We start from the raw sequence: 16,758 nt of genomic DNA, 5'->3' as shown, positions 1-16,758 counted from the left end.
AGCTACTCTTTGCAGGTTGACTGCCCAAGGAAGATTCGGTTTTCTCCATGTCGTGCCATTTTTTACATGCCAGACACCTGCATCTTATTATCTTGCTTTAGGATTGTCTCCACTTAAGTCCTGCCTGATTTGTGTGTCTTGCGTCTGCCTGCATGTGCAATGTGCATCTCTCATATCTGCTCCTTTGTCACACCATGCTCCCCACATTCTTCACACTGTCAATCCGTCTTTCTCAAATTCCCCATGAGAAAACATCATTATTCAGAGGCAGTACATTCTTTTTAAAATCAATTTATCTGTGACAGACGTATTTTCTACATCGTTCCCCCCCCCCATTCACATCTTTCCTGCTCCCCCCCCCCCACTTTTCTGCCCAGACAGTACATCATTGGTATTACAACTTCTCTTCAGAGTGTACCCACACATTCATGCATTTTTTGCATGTTCGTCAAAGTCTTAACAGTATTAATGGCATTAATGGTATTAATGGCATACAGCCAGAATAGTTAATGTTCATTTGCTTGTTTTCAGTATGCCACTGGTAATAATTGCATGCACCAGGAAAGTCAGAATGTATGATTATATTATTTCAGTACACATTGGCAGTTTATTAGGTTTTTTCAATGACAAAAAAATAGTGGTTGAGTTGTGGAAATTGTTCAGGTACCTCAGCATTTTTTCCTAGGCCATGACAAATATTTCAGCTGGGATGTTATACCACAGATTGGCTTAAAGCCCAAACTTGCCACCGTGGTAAGGTATGAAGATTTAAGGATTATCAGAAATACAGGAACAGCTGCTGATTATGATTATGAGAGTAGGGATGGGGGAGAATTTTGGTTTTGTTTGCACTGTAATGTGAAATTACCTAATCCATATTAGCTCAAACCCATGTGCAAACTGAAACACAATTATCTTTTGAAAAAAAATCACATTTCTCTGAATTTTGAAATGCAGTTCTCCAACCAAATAATGTGCACAGAGTGCACATGTTAGGGGAAAGTGTGCATCAAAGTGCATACATTATGGAAATGAATACATTTTATAGAGTATTCAAAGGCAAAGGATAAGCTACATTTCTTTGTGCCTATCTTGGTTCCAGAACTCTAGATTGATTGGACTAATTCAAAAGGATTTGAGGCCCACAAGCTGCATCCATCAGAACTGCTCCCTGTGGCTTCAGGCTTAATTTGATAATCAATTACTTTTAAGCCCACATGTCCTGTGCAGATCATAAACCACCACCCTTTTTCAGGCAACTAATTACCAAGAAGAAACGGGTTTCTGCCTTCTTTAGGAGTGGCAAAAGGCCATTTGTAATGAGCTGCCTATTTTTTAAAAAAGAAACCAGAGAATTATCAAGTAGTGTGTTTCTTGTGAATCTGTATACTCATTACCAAAAGGAATTAGATTCTTCCCTATAAGGTTTAAGCAGACAGGTATGGCTAGATATATATTCCTCACATTAGATATATTATTCTCACATTAGGTTTTAAGCAGAGCCAAGAGAATTAATTGCAGATTTAAAATGTGGATACTTAATCAAAGCTTGGCCTTTGGAACTGGTGTTCAGAGTTTCTTCAAGCAATGGGTTTAAGGTGATTTGCTGAAGTATGATTATGTACATAATTCAAGCGGAGAGAAAAAGTTCTTTGTAGCATTTAAATAAACTAAAAAAAACACCCAGCTGTATGACGATTCTGTAACATTATACATACTGACATTGACTGATTAACTGGACCATTCCTATACATGTCTGCTTAAGAAACAAATCCCATTATGTTCTGTGGAGCTTTCTTCCAAGGTTGCAGCCAAGCAGAGCAATCTAAACCTGCTTGGGACACCAGTGTGGCCCTGTGGGACTACTGCTGCTTTTGTAGCCTGGACACTCTAATGGCAGAAGGTGGGGAGCAGGTAGATTCAACCTGGACCTTGTGCTGGCTCCAAGACTGCACAGCGATTGGGCCTGAATCGGGCTCTACATCAGCCAGTGCCAGGTCACCCATGCACCCTCGCCCCGGTAGGCCTCATTCTTACAAACTCTCTCAATGCAGAATCATGAGAGATGCTAGATATGCTGAGAAGTTGAAACAGTTGTCCTTCGCCAAGTGGCCCTTATCAAAATAGGTTGAGTGTGATGCAGCTGATGGGGGAGATGGCAATGTTTTCTTCCCCCAAATTAAATCCATGGTTGTCGCGCTAAGTTTGCCCCACTGTGCAGTTTAGTGTACACCAACGGGTTTGGCCTGCTATCCCAACTAACTGTGTTTCTCCTTCAGTTCCAGGTCCTCCCGCCGGAGTTAAAGCAGCCGCAGCTTCCGCTTCCACAGTGTTCGTATCATGGCTCCCTCCCATAAAACTGAATGGCATCATCCATAAGTACACCGTATTCTGCTCTCATCCCTACCCCACAGTAAGTGAACTTTGGACCTCCTACAGCAAGAGGGTAAGGGAACTTTTTCAGTTCAAGGGCCACAATCCTTTATGGGTAACCTCCTGGGGGCCACTCGCCAGTGGAGGGCCAAGGATGTGCATTTTACCTGTGCACAGTAGGCTGGTTTCTACACACATACCCCTAACCCTCTGCACCCTCCACTCTGGCAAGCAAGAAGCACAATCAAAGTTGAAGGGCACTTCAGCCAGAGGGCACAAATAAGGACAGGTGTGGAGGAAAGGGAGGGAGGCATGGGGAGAGGACAAAAAAAGGGAGTGATTCCTTCAGCTCATGGACAGTTCATGTGGAGACTAGCATACTCGTTGTGGAAACCCTGGTGAAGTGAATTACACAGCACAGAACATAACAGTATTGGAATTACCTGTGCTTGCAGATAGCCACATTTGCATATGAAATAGTTGTCAGAGGAACGCAGCAAGATTGAGCATCGTGACACTGCCTTTGTTTTTATTAATAATGAGCCATGGCGGATGGCAGATTTTTAGATGAAAGCCTTCTCCTAGACAATGCATCTTTTAATTTGCATTTTTGCACGTTAAAATATTTTGAAGTGTATTTTCATTATAGTTGTCCGTGCATGTTTGCACCAATTTTTATCAATAGTATTTTGATGAACAGCGAATAAAAAAACAAAATAGCCTTCATTCTGTGTACCATAGAAGGCGGAAGGGATTAAGGTCTGAGTAGAGATACATGAGAATTTGATCTTTCCCAATTCTGATATAAAGTGACCTGATCTAAACAGACCAGTACGATTAAAAAAAATTATGAATCATTGAAATGATAGTTGGTGGTGGTGTTTTCTCTTAGGATCAATAATTTTTCAAAATGTAGAACATGATCTCTTAAGTTTGGGATTCTCAGACTGTGGTATGCAGACCACCAGTAGTCTGTGAGCTTCGTTCAGGTTGTCCACAGTGTATCTGTAGATTTGTGGTTGACGCTGGGAGACAGCATATCCATTGCACTAAATAGTCATATTGATGTTTAATTGTTTTTAATTGCTTCTTTCATTTCCTGCACAGTATTTCACTGCATTGCAATTTGAATTCTATGGAATAGAGTACAATATATAAGAAATAAAAGAAGCAATAAAAATAACAGTTAAAAACCACAGCACAGTGCATTATGATTGCTACAAGAAGCAGAAACCCATTAAGTTGTCTGCCAATGCCCTCAACAGTTTTCAAGTGTTCCATGGGAAACAACTTTGCTAACCACTTTCTTAGGTTTCCATGCGTTTTGGTTTCTGTCATGGTGTCCCATTGCACCAGAAGTGGTTTAGTCATGCTGGCCACATGACCCGGAAAGCTGTCTGTGGACAAACGGCAGCTCCCTCGGCCTGAAAGCGAGATGAGTGCCGCAACCCCAGTCGCCTTTGACTGAACTTAACCGTCCAGGGGTTTACCATATCTTAGGTTATATAGAACTCTTCCTCAGCATGGTGTAGTGGTTAAGAGCAGTAGACTCGTAATCTGGTGAACTCGTAATCGGGGTTTGCATCCCCACTCCTCCACGTGCAGCCGCTGGGTGACCTTGGGCCAGTCACATTTCTCTGAAGTCTCTCAGCCCCACTCACCTCACAGAGTGTTTGTTGTGGGGGAGGAAGGGAAAGGAGAATGTTAGCCGCTTTGAGACTCCTTCGGGATATCAAATCCAAACTCCTCCATACTGGATCAGAAAGGAAAGGAAATGATGTTCTGAGTTCAGCTGCCCAATGCAAAAGATAACCTGCACCATCTGATTTCTATGTCTTAGTTTAAGACACCTGTGAAGTGCCATAACCATAGTTGTATGGTTGTTTTCTTAGGAGTCTGTATTCTTCTTGGAATGAATGAAATGGGAAAAATTGAACCAAATTTCATGCATTCCAAAACAAATGATCAGAGTTTCAAACAAATAGCAGGCTTCTCATTTGTAACTTCTTCATCATTCATTCAGAGCTCAGTGGGACTGAAGAGTGGATAAACACAGTGTACCTTGTAAAATGGCTATTGGGTGTTTGAGGCTGCAGTCTACTTGGATGCCTTTAAAAGAGGATTAGACAAATTTAGGGACGATAAAGTTATCAGTGACTACTATCCATGGCGAGAGGCAATAAATGCTTCTGAATGCCTGTTGCTGGAAATCACTATTATGCTATTATGCTCAGGCCCTGCTTGTGGCTTTCACACAGGCATCTGGTTGGCCCTTGTGAGAACAGAATGCTGTCCTGGATATAGGCCACTGACCTGATCCTACAGGCTCTTCTTATGCTTACATGGGAGTAAGTCTTATTGAATTCAGTTTAGACATCTGAATAAGGCTGCACTGTAAATTACCCACAGACACTAAAGGAGTGAAGCCATGCCATTAGAATCTGTGGGTTTTAAATAACTTGCAACTGGGATATGGCTGCACTGGGAAGCAAAATCCCTTCCTTTTGTAGTACGGCGGTACCACAGGTTACAAACACCTCGGGTTACAAACACTTTGGGTTACAGACACCGCTAACCCAGAAATAGTACCTCGGGTTAAGAACTTTACCTCAGGATGAGAACAGAAATCACACGGCGGCAGCAGGGGAGCCCATTAGATAAAATGGTATCTCAGGTTAAGAACAGTTTCAGGTTAAGAACGGACCTCCAGTACAAATTAAGTTCATAACCAGAGGTACCACTGTAGTTATTTCCTGGGTTGCAGGGTCTAATGAAAAACCTTTGCTCTGTCTGTGGACAATTTAAACACCGTGCACAGCTGCTGGAGAGCAAAATGAAGGGAGGGACCCACTTAACTCTGGCAGCCTTGTCTCCCATTGAAAGCAAAGGTTAACAGAAACAAATGGAGAATTGAATCAACTTTTAAATATGGAAAATAAATGGACACCCCCACTTTTTTTGTTCTCCATCTATGCTAGTGATGAGCAATTTGGTGGTGCTTTTGAATACCCTAAGGTACCTGGCTAGATTAGATGGACTGGTCCGGCAAGATAATTCATAGGTACTTGCAATCAATGGGCTAATTCCAAGTGTTGGTTGGGGGCTGGTTGTGTGTATTAATGGGTAAGGGAAAGGCACTCTACGTGTACTGCAGACTGTGCAGTGAAAGCAGCACAAGAAGTTAGAATCGTAAAATGTTATTGCTCTCTAGGTATTGTATATTTAACTTTCTATTACCTGAACTATGCTGAGTTCACATGTGCAGGGACACTTAGAACCTTCCAGGCCCAAGATTTCTCAGTGAGTCTGTGGGCAAAGGGACATGCAAGAGGATTTCTTATATCCACTTGGAATGGGAATATAGCATTTGGTAATCTGCAGTTTACCGGCAAACATCACTGCTCAGTTTTGGAACAGGTGGGGGAGAAAAACATAACAAAACTCCAGAAAATTAAAATGTGTCAAAAGCATTTAAACACTTTTTAAAATGCCTTCTGTTGGCCTGTTGAGATTAAAATGTTATTAAGCTGTTTTTCTCACCTCATCCATCCGGTAATATTATTTATTGCTGTGAGACCTCTGAGTGCGGCAAGAGATCCTGTTCTTGAATGAGGTTGATAAACTCAATCTAACAGCAGTTGCTATGCTAACCCAGATGACACAAGGCCTTTAAAACAAAATGTAACTGTCCGTTCTACAATATTGACTGTTAGCAAATTTGCTATTGCTCGTAGAGTGTTTAGATTTATTGAACACATTTTTTTCTCTCCATTGTGATTTTGAGGTTCTAAATGCTTAGCAAGAGCTTCATTTGTTGTGCCTTATAATAGCCACCAGGTGGCACTGCAGGTTCTAGCTTTATCAGGCATGTTCCTGAAATATTTTCTTGCCTTGTTTCTTTATTGAAACAGGGATTGGAATATATTAGAGGGAGATTAACCACTAGAGAGTACATTCAGTAACTGGGTTTTGTTTCCAAGGTATTATTCTCAATACATTACGCACACACCCTCGGCCACCGCCCACTTCGTCATGTTAAGCTTATTTGCACAGCTTGCACATTTTAACCACGTTTGAGCTACTTTCAAATTATATTTGTTTATGCCTCCAACATTTCTGCAGTGAAAATAGGGACGTCCCTTCCATAATGATAATTTTACTATTTATACCCCATACATCTTACTGGATTGCCCCAGCCACTCTGGGCAGCTTCTAACATATTAAAAATAATAATAAAAATTAAAGATTTTTTTAAAAAAATGACTTCCCTATACAGGGTTGCCTTCAGATGGCTCGGAGGTCAGCTAACTCCATACCCTCCAACATTTCTCCAATGAAAAGAGGGACATCCTAAGCCAAAGTGGGACATGCCGGGATCAAATCAGAAACCGGACGGCTTCTCTAAATCAGGGACATCCCTGGGAAATAGGAACACTTGGAGGGTCTGTTTGTTTTGTTGATGCTGCAACAACTGGAACTTTGTCTAACGCTTTCCGAAAAACTGCCTACGAACTTCTAGCAATTCCAACATCTTTCCCTGCTATAGTAGCATTTGCATCATTGCTTCAACTAAGGGAAGTGTGATGTTTCTAGCAGGCCACTAGGGGCCGCTGTGACACTTAATTCAATTTGTTTCTTGGCTCTTCCATTTGCTGCTGCTGCTGCTGCTGCTTGCGTTTCTGATGCTCTTCGGAACTTCGTAAGTGGGTCACCCAGCCTGATCCCCTTCATACAAGAAATGTATTTATTAACTCTGTACTTTTCTACAGTTTATGGAGGGTTTGCAAAATGATGCTGAAGCAACAACTCTCATCATAGCTGCATCTCTACTGACAACAGACCATGATAAAACACATCTCATCACTGAAAACAGCATGTTAGCAACCAAAAGAGCCAGAAATTACAAATTATAGTCCAAGGAGCAATTAGATCAGAGGCTTGCGGGTTGGGAGGTCTTAAAACTGTGCTACCTAATCATTAATCTGATGCCAAAGGAACTTGTTTGACAGAGTAGTTCATGCCTGCTTTGTGCTGGGCTGAATAGGGACGCCTGGCCCTGCCAGTTTCTTCCTGTGAGGTGATGCCAGGGTCACTCTGCTGCCATGGAGCTGCTTCTCCTGCCTGCCAAACTTGTGGGGCAAATGAAGCGCCACCCACAAGATCTCCACCTGCAGAGGCCACCAGACTGCGAAGGGCCTTGAGTCCTGAGCCTGCCTGGCTACCATTATGTGGCAGCATCAGCTACAGGCTGGGGGTAGCAGGGCTGCAGATGCCGTGGTGGCCCTGCTGTTCTGCATAGCCCCACCAGGCAGGAGAGGGGTAGGTTAGCGTCTGAATCAGCCCACATATCCACCATTGGAAAGAAATCTGGTTTAATCAAGTTGCATTCCCAAAGTAGGTCACTTAACTGCAATAAAACCACTGTTCCTCCTCTGTGTGTGGGTTAAAGTCTGGAAGGATGGAGCAATTTAAGTGGAACAGTGCAGTAAAAGGATAGTGTGTCTAGAGTTTGCTGTGGGTTAATTTATTCCGCTGGTTCTCATCTTCCATTCTGCATTAAGATGTGGCATAAGATGATCTCACATCAACATTATTTTTTCCTGATAAGAGGGGGGGGGAGGAAGGGGGGAACTGAACTGGGTTTATATTGCTTCAGAAGAACTAAAATAGTGCATGTGCCACCTGTGCCAGCCATCTCAAAAGGCCGAAACGTTAAAGTTATGTCTTTCCCTCCTTGCTAAATAAGAAATTGCCTTTGCTGCTTCAGTTCTGTTTTCCTATGCCTTACTTTACACATCCACTTTAAAATATTTTACATTAAAGACATAAAGTACAAAAGTGTTATCAAGAGTTGATGAAAGAACCTATGCTAATTGGGGGTCATATCAGTAGCAGAGGGCAGAGGTGGTTACTTGAACTCCCAGCAAGTGAGTTGCTGCTGTTTACTGGCAGGGAGCAGGGATGGAAAGATCTCTCTCTCTTGCTCCAATGTTAAATTTAGTTTTCCACATTTTGCAGCAGTAATAATAATAATAATAATAATAATAATAATAATATCAAAAATCCTCTTGAAAATTCATCAGCATTTTAGCAGAAATTCATCCCAACAAACACATTTTTATATCGTTTTGACTAATTATGCATTTTTGCAAGTATTTCCCTCTAATACAATACTTTTTTGTATGTTATTGTCAATAACACCTCCATTTTTATGCACACTTTCCACTAACATATGCATATTTGTAAACATTGTTTGGACGAAGGAATGCACCACAAAATTAATAAAAGTCCTGATTTTGAAAGCTAACTATGTTTCAGTTCATGCACCTTTTTGGAGAATGAGGATTTTGAAGATGCTTTAAATGCATGCTGAATTCAATTACTCTTCCATCCCTTGCAGGAAGAAGGGCAAGGTGGTGTTCTGGTCAGTGCAGTGGCAACAGACCAGCTCAGCCAATTTGGTGTTCCTGCTGCTGCGTTTGCACCATGCTGACCTCCCTCCCCACTACCCCCACCCCCCACTAAACAGCAATGACTCACTCTCAGAAAGGTCTGGTGATTACCTCCACCCTACTACTTTGTCCATTGCTATACAATATGTACAGTAGTCTTTGTCAGCTGAGTTTATATTTAGCATTCATCGAGGCTATTTTATTTTTATGTTTTTGTCTGGTTGAAAAGGATACTTTATTAAAATAGACAGATCCTTTATTCCTTTTGTAAACCATTCAGAGGTCTTTTGTTCAAGTAAGCAGTACACCAATTTTGTAAAATGGAAGGAGCTCATTTTGCAACCATAATTAATACAATTTGAAATTATGGAAGTATTAGCAATAATTCTTTGCACAAAGCAGCCTGGGAACCTGAGGACACGGGTAACGCTTCTCTTCCTAGAACTCTTAACAGGTCCTTGGGGACTTCAAACACCAGCTGCACCTGGAACAACTCAAATGCCGGCAGATAGCGCCCCACAGAGGTAAGCAAGGGAAGGGGGAATGCAGACTGCACCCTTTTTCCTACTCTGAGTCTTGTCTGAACTGCATTGTTCTAACACATTGTTCCTTCCCAACAGTGGGGAGCAGTGTGTTCCACGCCCAGGGAAGACACACATCCTTGCATACAGGTAAGCTGTCTGTTGGCAAATGCCAGATCATTGCTACTGCTGGCCAAAGATTCATGAGCACTCCTGCATTACAGGATCACAGCCCAGGTGCATGGAGCAGAACAAACAGCATGGTTCCATGCAGTTGGACACATGGTTTCCCTGCAACCCTCAAAGAGTAATGGGTATGTATAATCACTGTCTCTGGAGCCTCCAGGGTGGGGCATCGGCACTGGCTGACACTGGTGGCTCCACCCACCCTCCTCTCTCATTTCTTCACAAACACCTACATGGTGGTTTGGGGACTTTGTGCCTCAAATGCTGACTGTTGCTCTGCCTATCTCCCCTTGCTCTTCACAGACCAGGATATACCCCGTTCCACGCAGACCACAAGGGAGACCTGCCCTGCAACTTGCAGCAGCAACCAGGATGCTTCTATCCATTCTATCGCAAGATTAACGTTGCTCAGGCAAGCTCCTGTATCCTTGCAAGCTCCTCGGCAGATCGTTGTACAACAGGCGAAGGGTGGGCTGATGCCATAAAGAACACTCTCAAACCAATGCCCATCACACAGAAGTCCTGCTGGGTCATCCGTTTAGCAAACTGACCTATGTTTGTCTTTCCTTTCCAGGATCTCTTCCAAGCCACATGCTCATCAATAAAGATCATAGTTTTGTCGCCTGTGTTGTGTCTTTGTTGCTAGGGATAGATAGGGACCCCGTTTTTCCCCACCACGGTATGATCTAGTCTCAGGATGGGACTGTGAGAGGGTGGGTGGGAAGCTATATGGGCCAAGAAGCAGTAACCCCTCCAGAATCTGCTCACTCAGGTTCCCCGAACTGAGTGTCTAGACTGTTAGGGTGCACAACCGGATGGGCATTGGTGCTGACGCCGGGATTTGTCCTGGTTCTCTATTCTGAGGGACGTTAGTGCCTTTTGTGCTTTTCTGTCTATCTGTTGCCTCTGATTTATCAAGATAACTAGAAGTGATATAAATTTTGGAGTAAACAAATCCTGCGTCCAGTCAGGCTTCCCTGCGTGGGCTCTGCTTGGGGAGCTGACCTGGCAGGAGAGCAGAGTAGCAGCGGTCCTGCGTCCGTGTGAGATGAGGGATAAATCAAGTCCAAAGACAGTTCGGTTCTTATCTCTAGAAGCGTTTATTTACAAAGCAGTAAATCCATCAGAAACCTCCGGCATTTCTGTGCTCCAAAAGCACACACACAGCCTTCTGGCTGAGCTGCGTCTCAGACAGAAGCGAAAGCAAGTCTGAACAGTGACACAGACTGTGACGCACTTCTCTGCGTCAAGCGCCTCCCAGATACAGGACACCACGGAGTTTTAACCCTGTCAGTTCCAAACTCCACAATAAACAGGCAAAAACTGTGACCCCCCCAAAATGGTGGCGTAAAACAAAGTGAAGATACGAAGTTTAGGGGATGCTGGATTTGAAGTGCATAAATTTAAAAAGTAGCATGCCACCAAAAAATCATAACAAAAAGCCAGTCACAACAGCTCAAGCAACCCATCACAAGAGCAAACCCAGGCATGTACCTGCCCTCAATCACCTGCCACACTAATCCATGCTCTGATACCCTCCCATGCATATGGATGCTCATGAAGATAACTTGAAAGCCACAGCCAGTGCAAAATGCAGAAACCAGGTTGTTAAGCCGATCAGCCAGACTGAACCCTATCACACTGGTTCTGAAAGAATGGCCCTGACTGTCGATACACTTCTGGTCTGAATTCAAAGTGTTGGCGATGATGATATATATAAAGCCCTGAATGACTGAGGACCAATTTCTGAAGGAGCATCTTTTCCTATAATGTCTTGCTTGCAGGTTACGATCTGTCAGAGAGAGCCTTCTCAGTATGCTGCTTCCAGGAGTTATATACAATGTGGGGTTGCAAGAGAGGGTCTCTCTGGGGTGGACACCCTGGTTTTGGAATGGCTTTGTCTCTGAGCTACAGCTGCTGCAAACTACTTTTTTTGTTTCTATGCCTGCTTGAGACACGGTTATTTGCGCAAGCATTCTCTGGAAATGCTTCAACTTCATTTTTTTCTTAAATAGTTGCTGCTCTATAGTTTTATGGCTGATGTTAAATTGTAATTTTTACTGTTGAATGGATCTTTGGTTTTCAAATTAGTTTTATTGCCTCCCACCCTGAGCTCTTCTTCTGAAGAAGGACCAAGTTTAAATATTATAAATACGTTACTTTTCCCAATCTGTAGAGGTTAAGAGGTAAAGACTCTTGTGTACATCATTTACCTTAGTTTGGGAATGTTTGTCTCTCCTGTCACAGGTAATCAGCGAATTCGAAGCTACTCCTGACTCATTTTCCTACAGAATCCCAAATCTGAGTCGGAATCGGCAATACAGTGTCTGGGTGGTGGCTGTGACAGCTGCAGGGCGAGGCAATAGCAGTGAAATTATCACCGTGGAACCATTTGCTAAAGGTGAGGAGTGTGCTTGACATAAATGGATAGCGTACAAACATAGCAGATTTTGGGCACTGGAAGAGATGAAAAGGCCATTCGGGCTGTAGTCCTAACCAAATCAGGAGCAAGCCCTATTGAACTGAATGGGAGTTACTCCCAGGTAAGTGAGATTCGAACTGTAGCCTAAATTACTTGTTGCAGGGCAGAACTGCTTATTTGTAGATCACAGTGGGTTGCAGTCCAAAGGACTGGACTTAAAATGCAGTATTAACAATGCAATGGGAAACGGTGAGGTGGCCATGCCTCCTGTTCAGATCTTGCCTTCCGCCCCACCACCTCACACCAAACAGGACTTTTAATCTTGTCTCAAAGGATCGGGTGGGTGGACAAGTCTGGAGAGCAGGGGGCAGGCACAGTATCTGCACAATCTCCCACTGAAACATTACAGTGTTAAAGGTGAAAGTGGATTATGGCATTGTCTGGCAAGCAGACCTGTTGGGTGTGGAGGAACTTTTTATTTGCATTTTAAAGCAAACCAGCTTCATTCACATTTCCTAGGCTAGTTACACAGATGTATAATATAATTATGTTGTTGTTGTTGTTGTTTAGTCGTGTCCGACTCTTCATGACCCCATGGACCAAAGCACGTCAGGCACTCCTGTCTTCTACTGCCTCCCACAGTTTGGTCAAACTCATGCTGGTAGCTTCAAGAACACTGTCCAACCATCTCGTCCTCTGTCATCCCCTTCTCCTTGTGCCCTCCATCTTTCCCAACATCAGGGTCTTTTCCAGGGAGTCTTCTCTTCTCATGAGGTGGCCAAAGTACTGGAGCCTCAGCTTCAGGATCTGTCCTTCCAGTGAGCCCTCAGGGCTGATTTCCTTCAGAATGGATAGGTTTGATCTTCTTGCAGTCCATGAGACTCTCAAGAGTCTCCAGCACCATAATTCAAAAGCATCCATTCTTTGACTATCAGCCTTCTTTATGGTCCAGCTTTCACTTCCATACATCACTACTGGAAAAACCATAGCTTTAACAATATAATTATACTTTTCCAAATTTTGTGATACATTCCTTAGCTCAAAAATATGTAGCATGGTGCCTTGAAAATTATTATCTTACAAGAAAAGGCATTTAGAAGCGAGTGCAATGAGATATATATTTAATCAGAAAATGTGTACTTAAATGTGTATCTAAATATGGATTTATTCATTTTTTAAATCAATTCAAAACCAGGATGGAATGAAATCATCAATGAGCCCACGTGAAATGGGCATGGGCCAGAAAGAGACTGATCAGCCCATCTCTCTGCACAGCTAAAAGACGCTTACAGAGCAAAGAACTCAGATTGACACATACAATAGAGAATGGCTACTATTATAAATACCAGGGTTCTGGGTCCTGAGAACCACCATTTTAAGGGGAAATGAAGCTTCTAGCCTTCATGGTTGCTGAGATACATATGGATATATGTTGACAATGTTTGCTAGTGCAGAGTGATGCAAAACTGAGCAGGCCATTTTGCCCTTGAGACAGAAACAAGCAGGTTTCTTTTGATGGCACTTAAGAACTATCAGGAGCCTTTGTGCTCCTGGAGCCTCACTAGTATCTGCTAGCAATATAATGTAATTTCATTAGCTAGGCTTCATTTACTTCTCTTCCTTTTGATCAACAGAACTCATTTTTTGTGTGTGACTTTAATTAACTTTTTTACTAGAACAATCCTCTTGAGAATCCGAGGCTTCTCTTGAAGATACCATGAGCACCACAACGTCAGGATGATCATATAGCTCATAGAATAATGTTCTTCCTTTCCTCCCCTTTATGGATCCCAGTGGTCCACTAAGAGCTTCCTGAAGCCATTTTCCTTTGCTCTCTCCAAGGATTGCTGTGTAAGATTTTCCTTTTAAATATTATTTGGACAGGATAAAAACCCACCGAGATTAAGCATTCTGGTTACATTTGATGATAATGCCTGTTCTCACATTTGCTTAATTGGTGTAAAATGGATTCCTGGCCTGTAGTCTCTCCTTCCATATTAACTGCTATTTTTAATCAGCATTCTTAATTTTGCACATTGCTTGTTAATGCATTGTGGTTCTTAATATTGTGCTTTAGGAAGAAATAGGAAGGATAAAAATGGGCTCTTCTTGAAATAAGAATTGTCCAGACCAAAAATATGGTTCTAAAGCTTTACTAACAGAAAACAGACAATCAGAACAATGATGTTACATTCAAATAGTTGCATAACATCATATGCTTGTCCAGGCATAGGTACAGCATCTTAGGAATATTAAATTACTCAAAACAAAACTGAAACATAGCATTCCATCCTTTCTTCTAGGGTACTTGAGAACAAAAACTGAAGTCCAACTCATACAAAATGGAGATTTGCAACTGAATCTTCCCCATGTGATCTAAAGTTAAACACCTCATGGCAGAGTAGCAGAGATACGTTCTAAGTTAATTTCCTTTTTTCTTTTTATATGCTTTTTATTAGTTTTCTTACTTCACACACACACACAAAAAAACAAAAATAATAAAATAAAAACAAAAGGAAAAACATACATACTTCCATAAATCCATAAGTTCTTAAAAGAAAACCTTTGCCACCATGTTCTTAATTCCCAATTACTGATCTTTCCCAACAGACTTCTGTCTTCCTCAAAGCGAGTCTGTTACATTCCATTTCAGTGTACAATTAAACAGTTATACCTAATGTATATAAAGGTAAAGTAAAGGTACCCCTGCCCGTAAGGGCCAGTCTTGCCAGACTCTGGGGTTGGTGCGCCCATCTCACTCAAGAGGCCGGGGGCCAGTGCTGTCCGGAGACACTTCCGGGTCACGTGGCCAGCGTGACATCGCTGCTCTGGCCAGAGCCAAAGCCAGAGCCAGAGCCACACACGGAAACGCCGTTTACCTTCCCGCTTGTAAGCGGTCCCTATTTATCTTCTTGCACCCGGGGGTGCTTTCGAACTGCTAGGTTGGCAGGCGCTGGGACCGAACGACGGGAGCGCATATAAAGCATCTTAATTACATTAATGGATGGAATAAAGGAAGGTTTTTTAAAGGATGGGCCATCCTCTCCTATGCACACAGAGCTGCATGTGAACAGATGTGTAGATATTTGGGCGTTCTTCCTTCACCCTGGCACTTGATCAATGTGCTGGATTCACTGCAGCACACCTTGGCAATGTCAATAGCAAGAGGCCCTTCTGCACCTCGTGAGTTTCCAGGTGTAGGTTCCACCCAGGAGGCATTGACAGTGGCAGACTATCAAATGCCCATATGTGAGCCCCAGATGGCACTTTATGTTGGGTCTAGCAGAGTGCCAGCAGGCTCAGCTCAGGGCTGGTTGGGGGAAAGGAGGACAGGCTTCCATAGAATTCCTATGGGACATCCCCTCCAATGCACATTAAACAGCTTGTGTTGCTCAACAGACACAAGAGGGAGTGCAAACATGCCTTGAGTGTAGTAACACTGAAATCTGAATACAACAGGTCCAGGCTATTCAAATATTCACATGATCTATAGGAAAAGTTGCAGATGTTCACCAAGCATCTGAAGACTTAGCTTTGAATTTAGATCTTTTGTTGCTGCTGCTGCTGCTGCTGTTCAGGTGGATTCTTTCTTCAGTTACAGACAGTGTTTGGATAAAGGAAGGAAGGAGGCATTCAGATGTCCAAGGCAGGGAGAAATGGTTGGAACAGAGTTCTTCCTTAGGGTACTTCCTGTTGAATAATTGAATAAGCAACTCCAGCTGTTGCCTGCACACTAGTGAGCTCAGTTTTTGTTTTAAACAAGTCTTAGACACCTGGGAAGCTGCTTTGCTCCTTCTGGATCTTTTTTGTTGCTGCACCAAGCTAAGCAAAGGTCTGGCTTAGCCTATGCATGGGGAACCTCTGGCTCTTCAGAGGTTGCTGAACTACAACTCCCATCAGCCCCCAACAAGCATGGCCAATGGCCAGGGATGATGGGAATTGCAATTCAGCAACATCTGGAGGTCTTGGCTTTGTGTCTCACCTGAACTGGGGCTCATTATTAAGCTCTCTCCTACCTAACCCATATATATGTGCTAACCACTAGATTCAGAAGCAACTTGGTGTAATGCTTGGCAACTTGTGAGTTATGTAAGGTGGCAGTACTAGTTTTCACCCTCAGCTAAGATTTTAATTCCTCAAGAGCTTATGTAGGGATGTACCAATATGTCCTTGTTTGTGAGAAACTCAAGTTTCCTGATTTAGACATTGCTTTTGCTAAGCTCCTTGGGAGCGGCTGTATCAAATGTCCAGTGTCAGCTGCTTAATGAGCTGTGGATTGGTCCCTTCCAGTCAACTAGCAGAAATTCTCTCTCACATGCTTTAATACTTGTTGTGCCTTCAGGTCGGAAGAGAAGCGTAAAGTGTCCTGGCTTTTCTCACAGCTGCCTCAGTTTCACTACTGGTGTGCCACAACATCACTGCTTCTTTTGTCAGATGTCATTCTCACATGTAAATTTATTGGCAGTTCACAATTCATTTATTTTCATTTAGTGCTCACGTATTATTAAAGGAGCTTAAATGCAGGCTGAGTGAACTGTCAAAATCTGCCTTGTCTTAGCAACATTTCCCGTCACTGCAGAAAAGAAATACTGACATTTTTCTGTAGCTACCCATCCTCTGTCAGATCTAAAAATCAAAACATATTGCAAAGGATGAACTTGGTTGGTATTGCCACCTGTTAGAAGTTAACTAAAAATGTGTTGTTTGTACTGATTTGTTACAGAGCAAAGAAGCGAAAACTTCAGAAGTAGAGCAGATATCCCAAACAGGAAATGTTGTTGGGGCCATTAGTTTTACACAGTTT

General features: G+C 42.7%; 1 protein-coding gene across 1 annotated transcript in view; it reads left to right on the top strand.

Annotated features, from left to right (window-relative positions):
- Positions 1-16,758, top strand: part of DSCAM (DS cell adhesion molecule) — a 331,349-nt gene that overhangs the window by 259,009 nt on the left and 55,582 nt on the right. Inside the window, exons 20-21 of the mRNA XM_079974881.1 lie at positions 2,280-2,413; positions 11,780-11,933. Of these exons, the coding sequence (XP_079831007.1) occupies positions 2,280-2,413; positions 11,780-11,933 (288 nt within the window). The remainder of the gene's footprint in view (positions 1-2,279; positions 2,414-11,779; positions 11,934-16,758) is intronic.

This window comes from Podarcis cretensis, assembly GCF_951804945.1.
Source record: "Podarcis cretensis genome assembly, chromosome: 4".
NCBI lineage: Eukaryota > Metazoa > Chordata > Lepidosauria > Squamata > Lacertidae > Podarcis > Podarcis cretensis.
The sequence above is the reverse complement of the archived record's forward strand: the minus strand, read 5'-3'. Positions and strand labels throughout refer to the sequence as shown.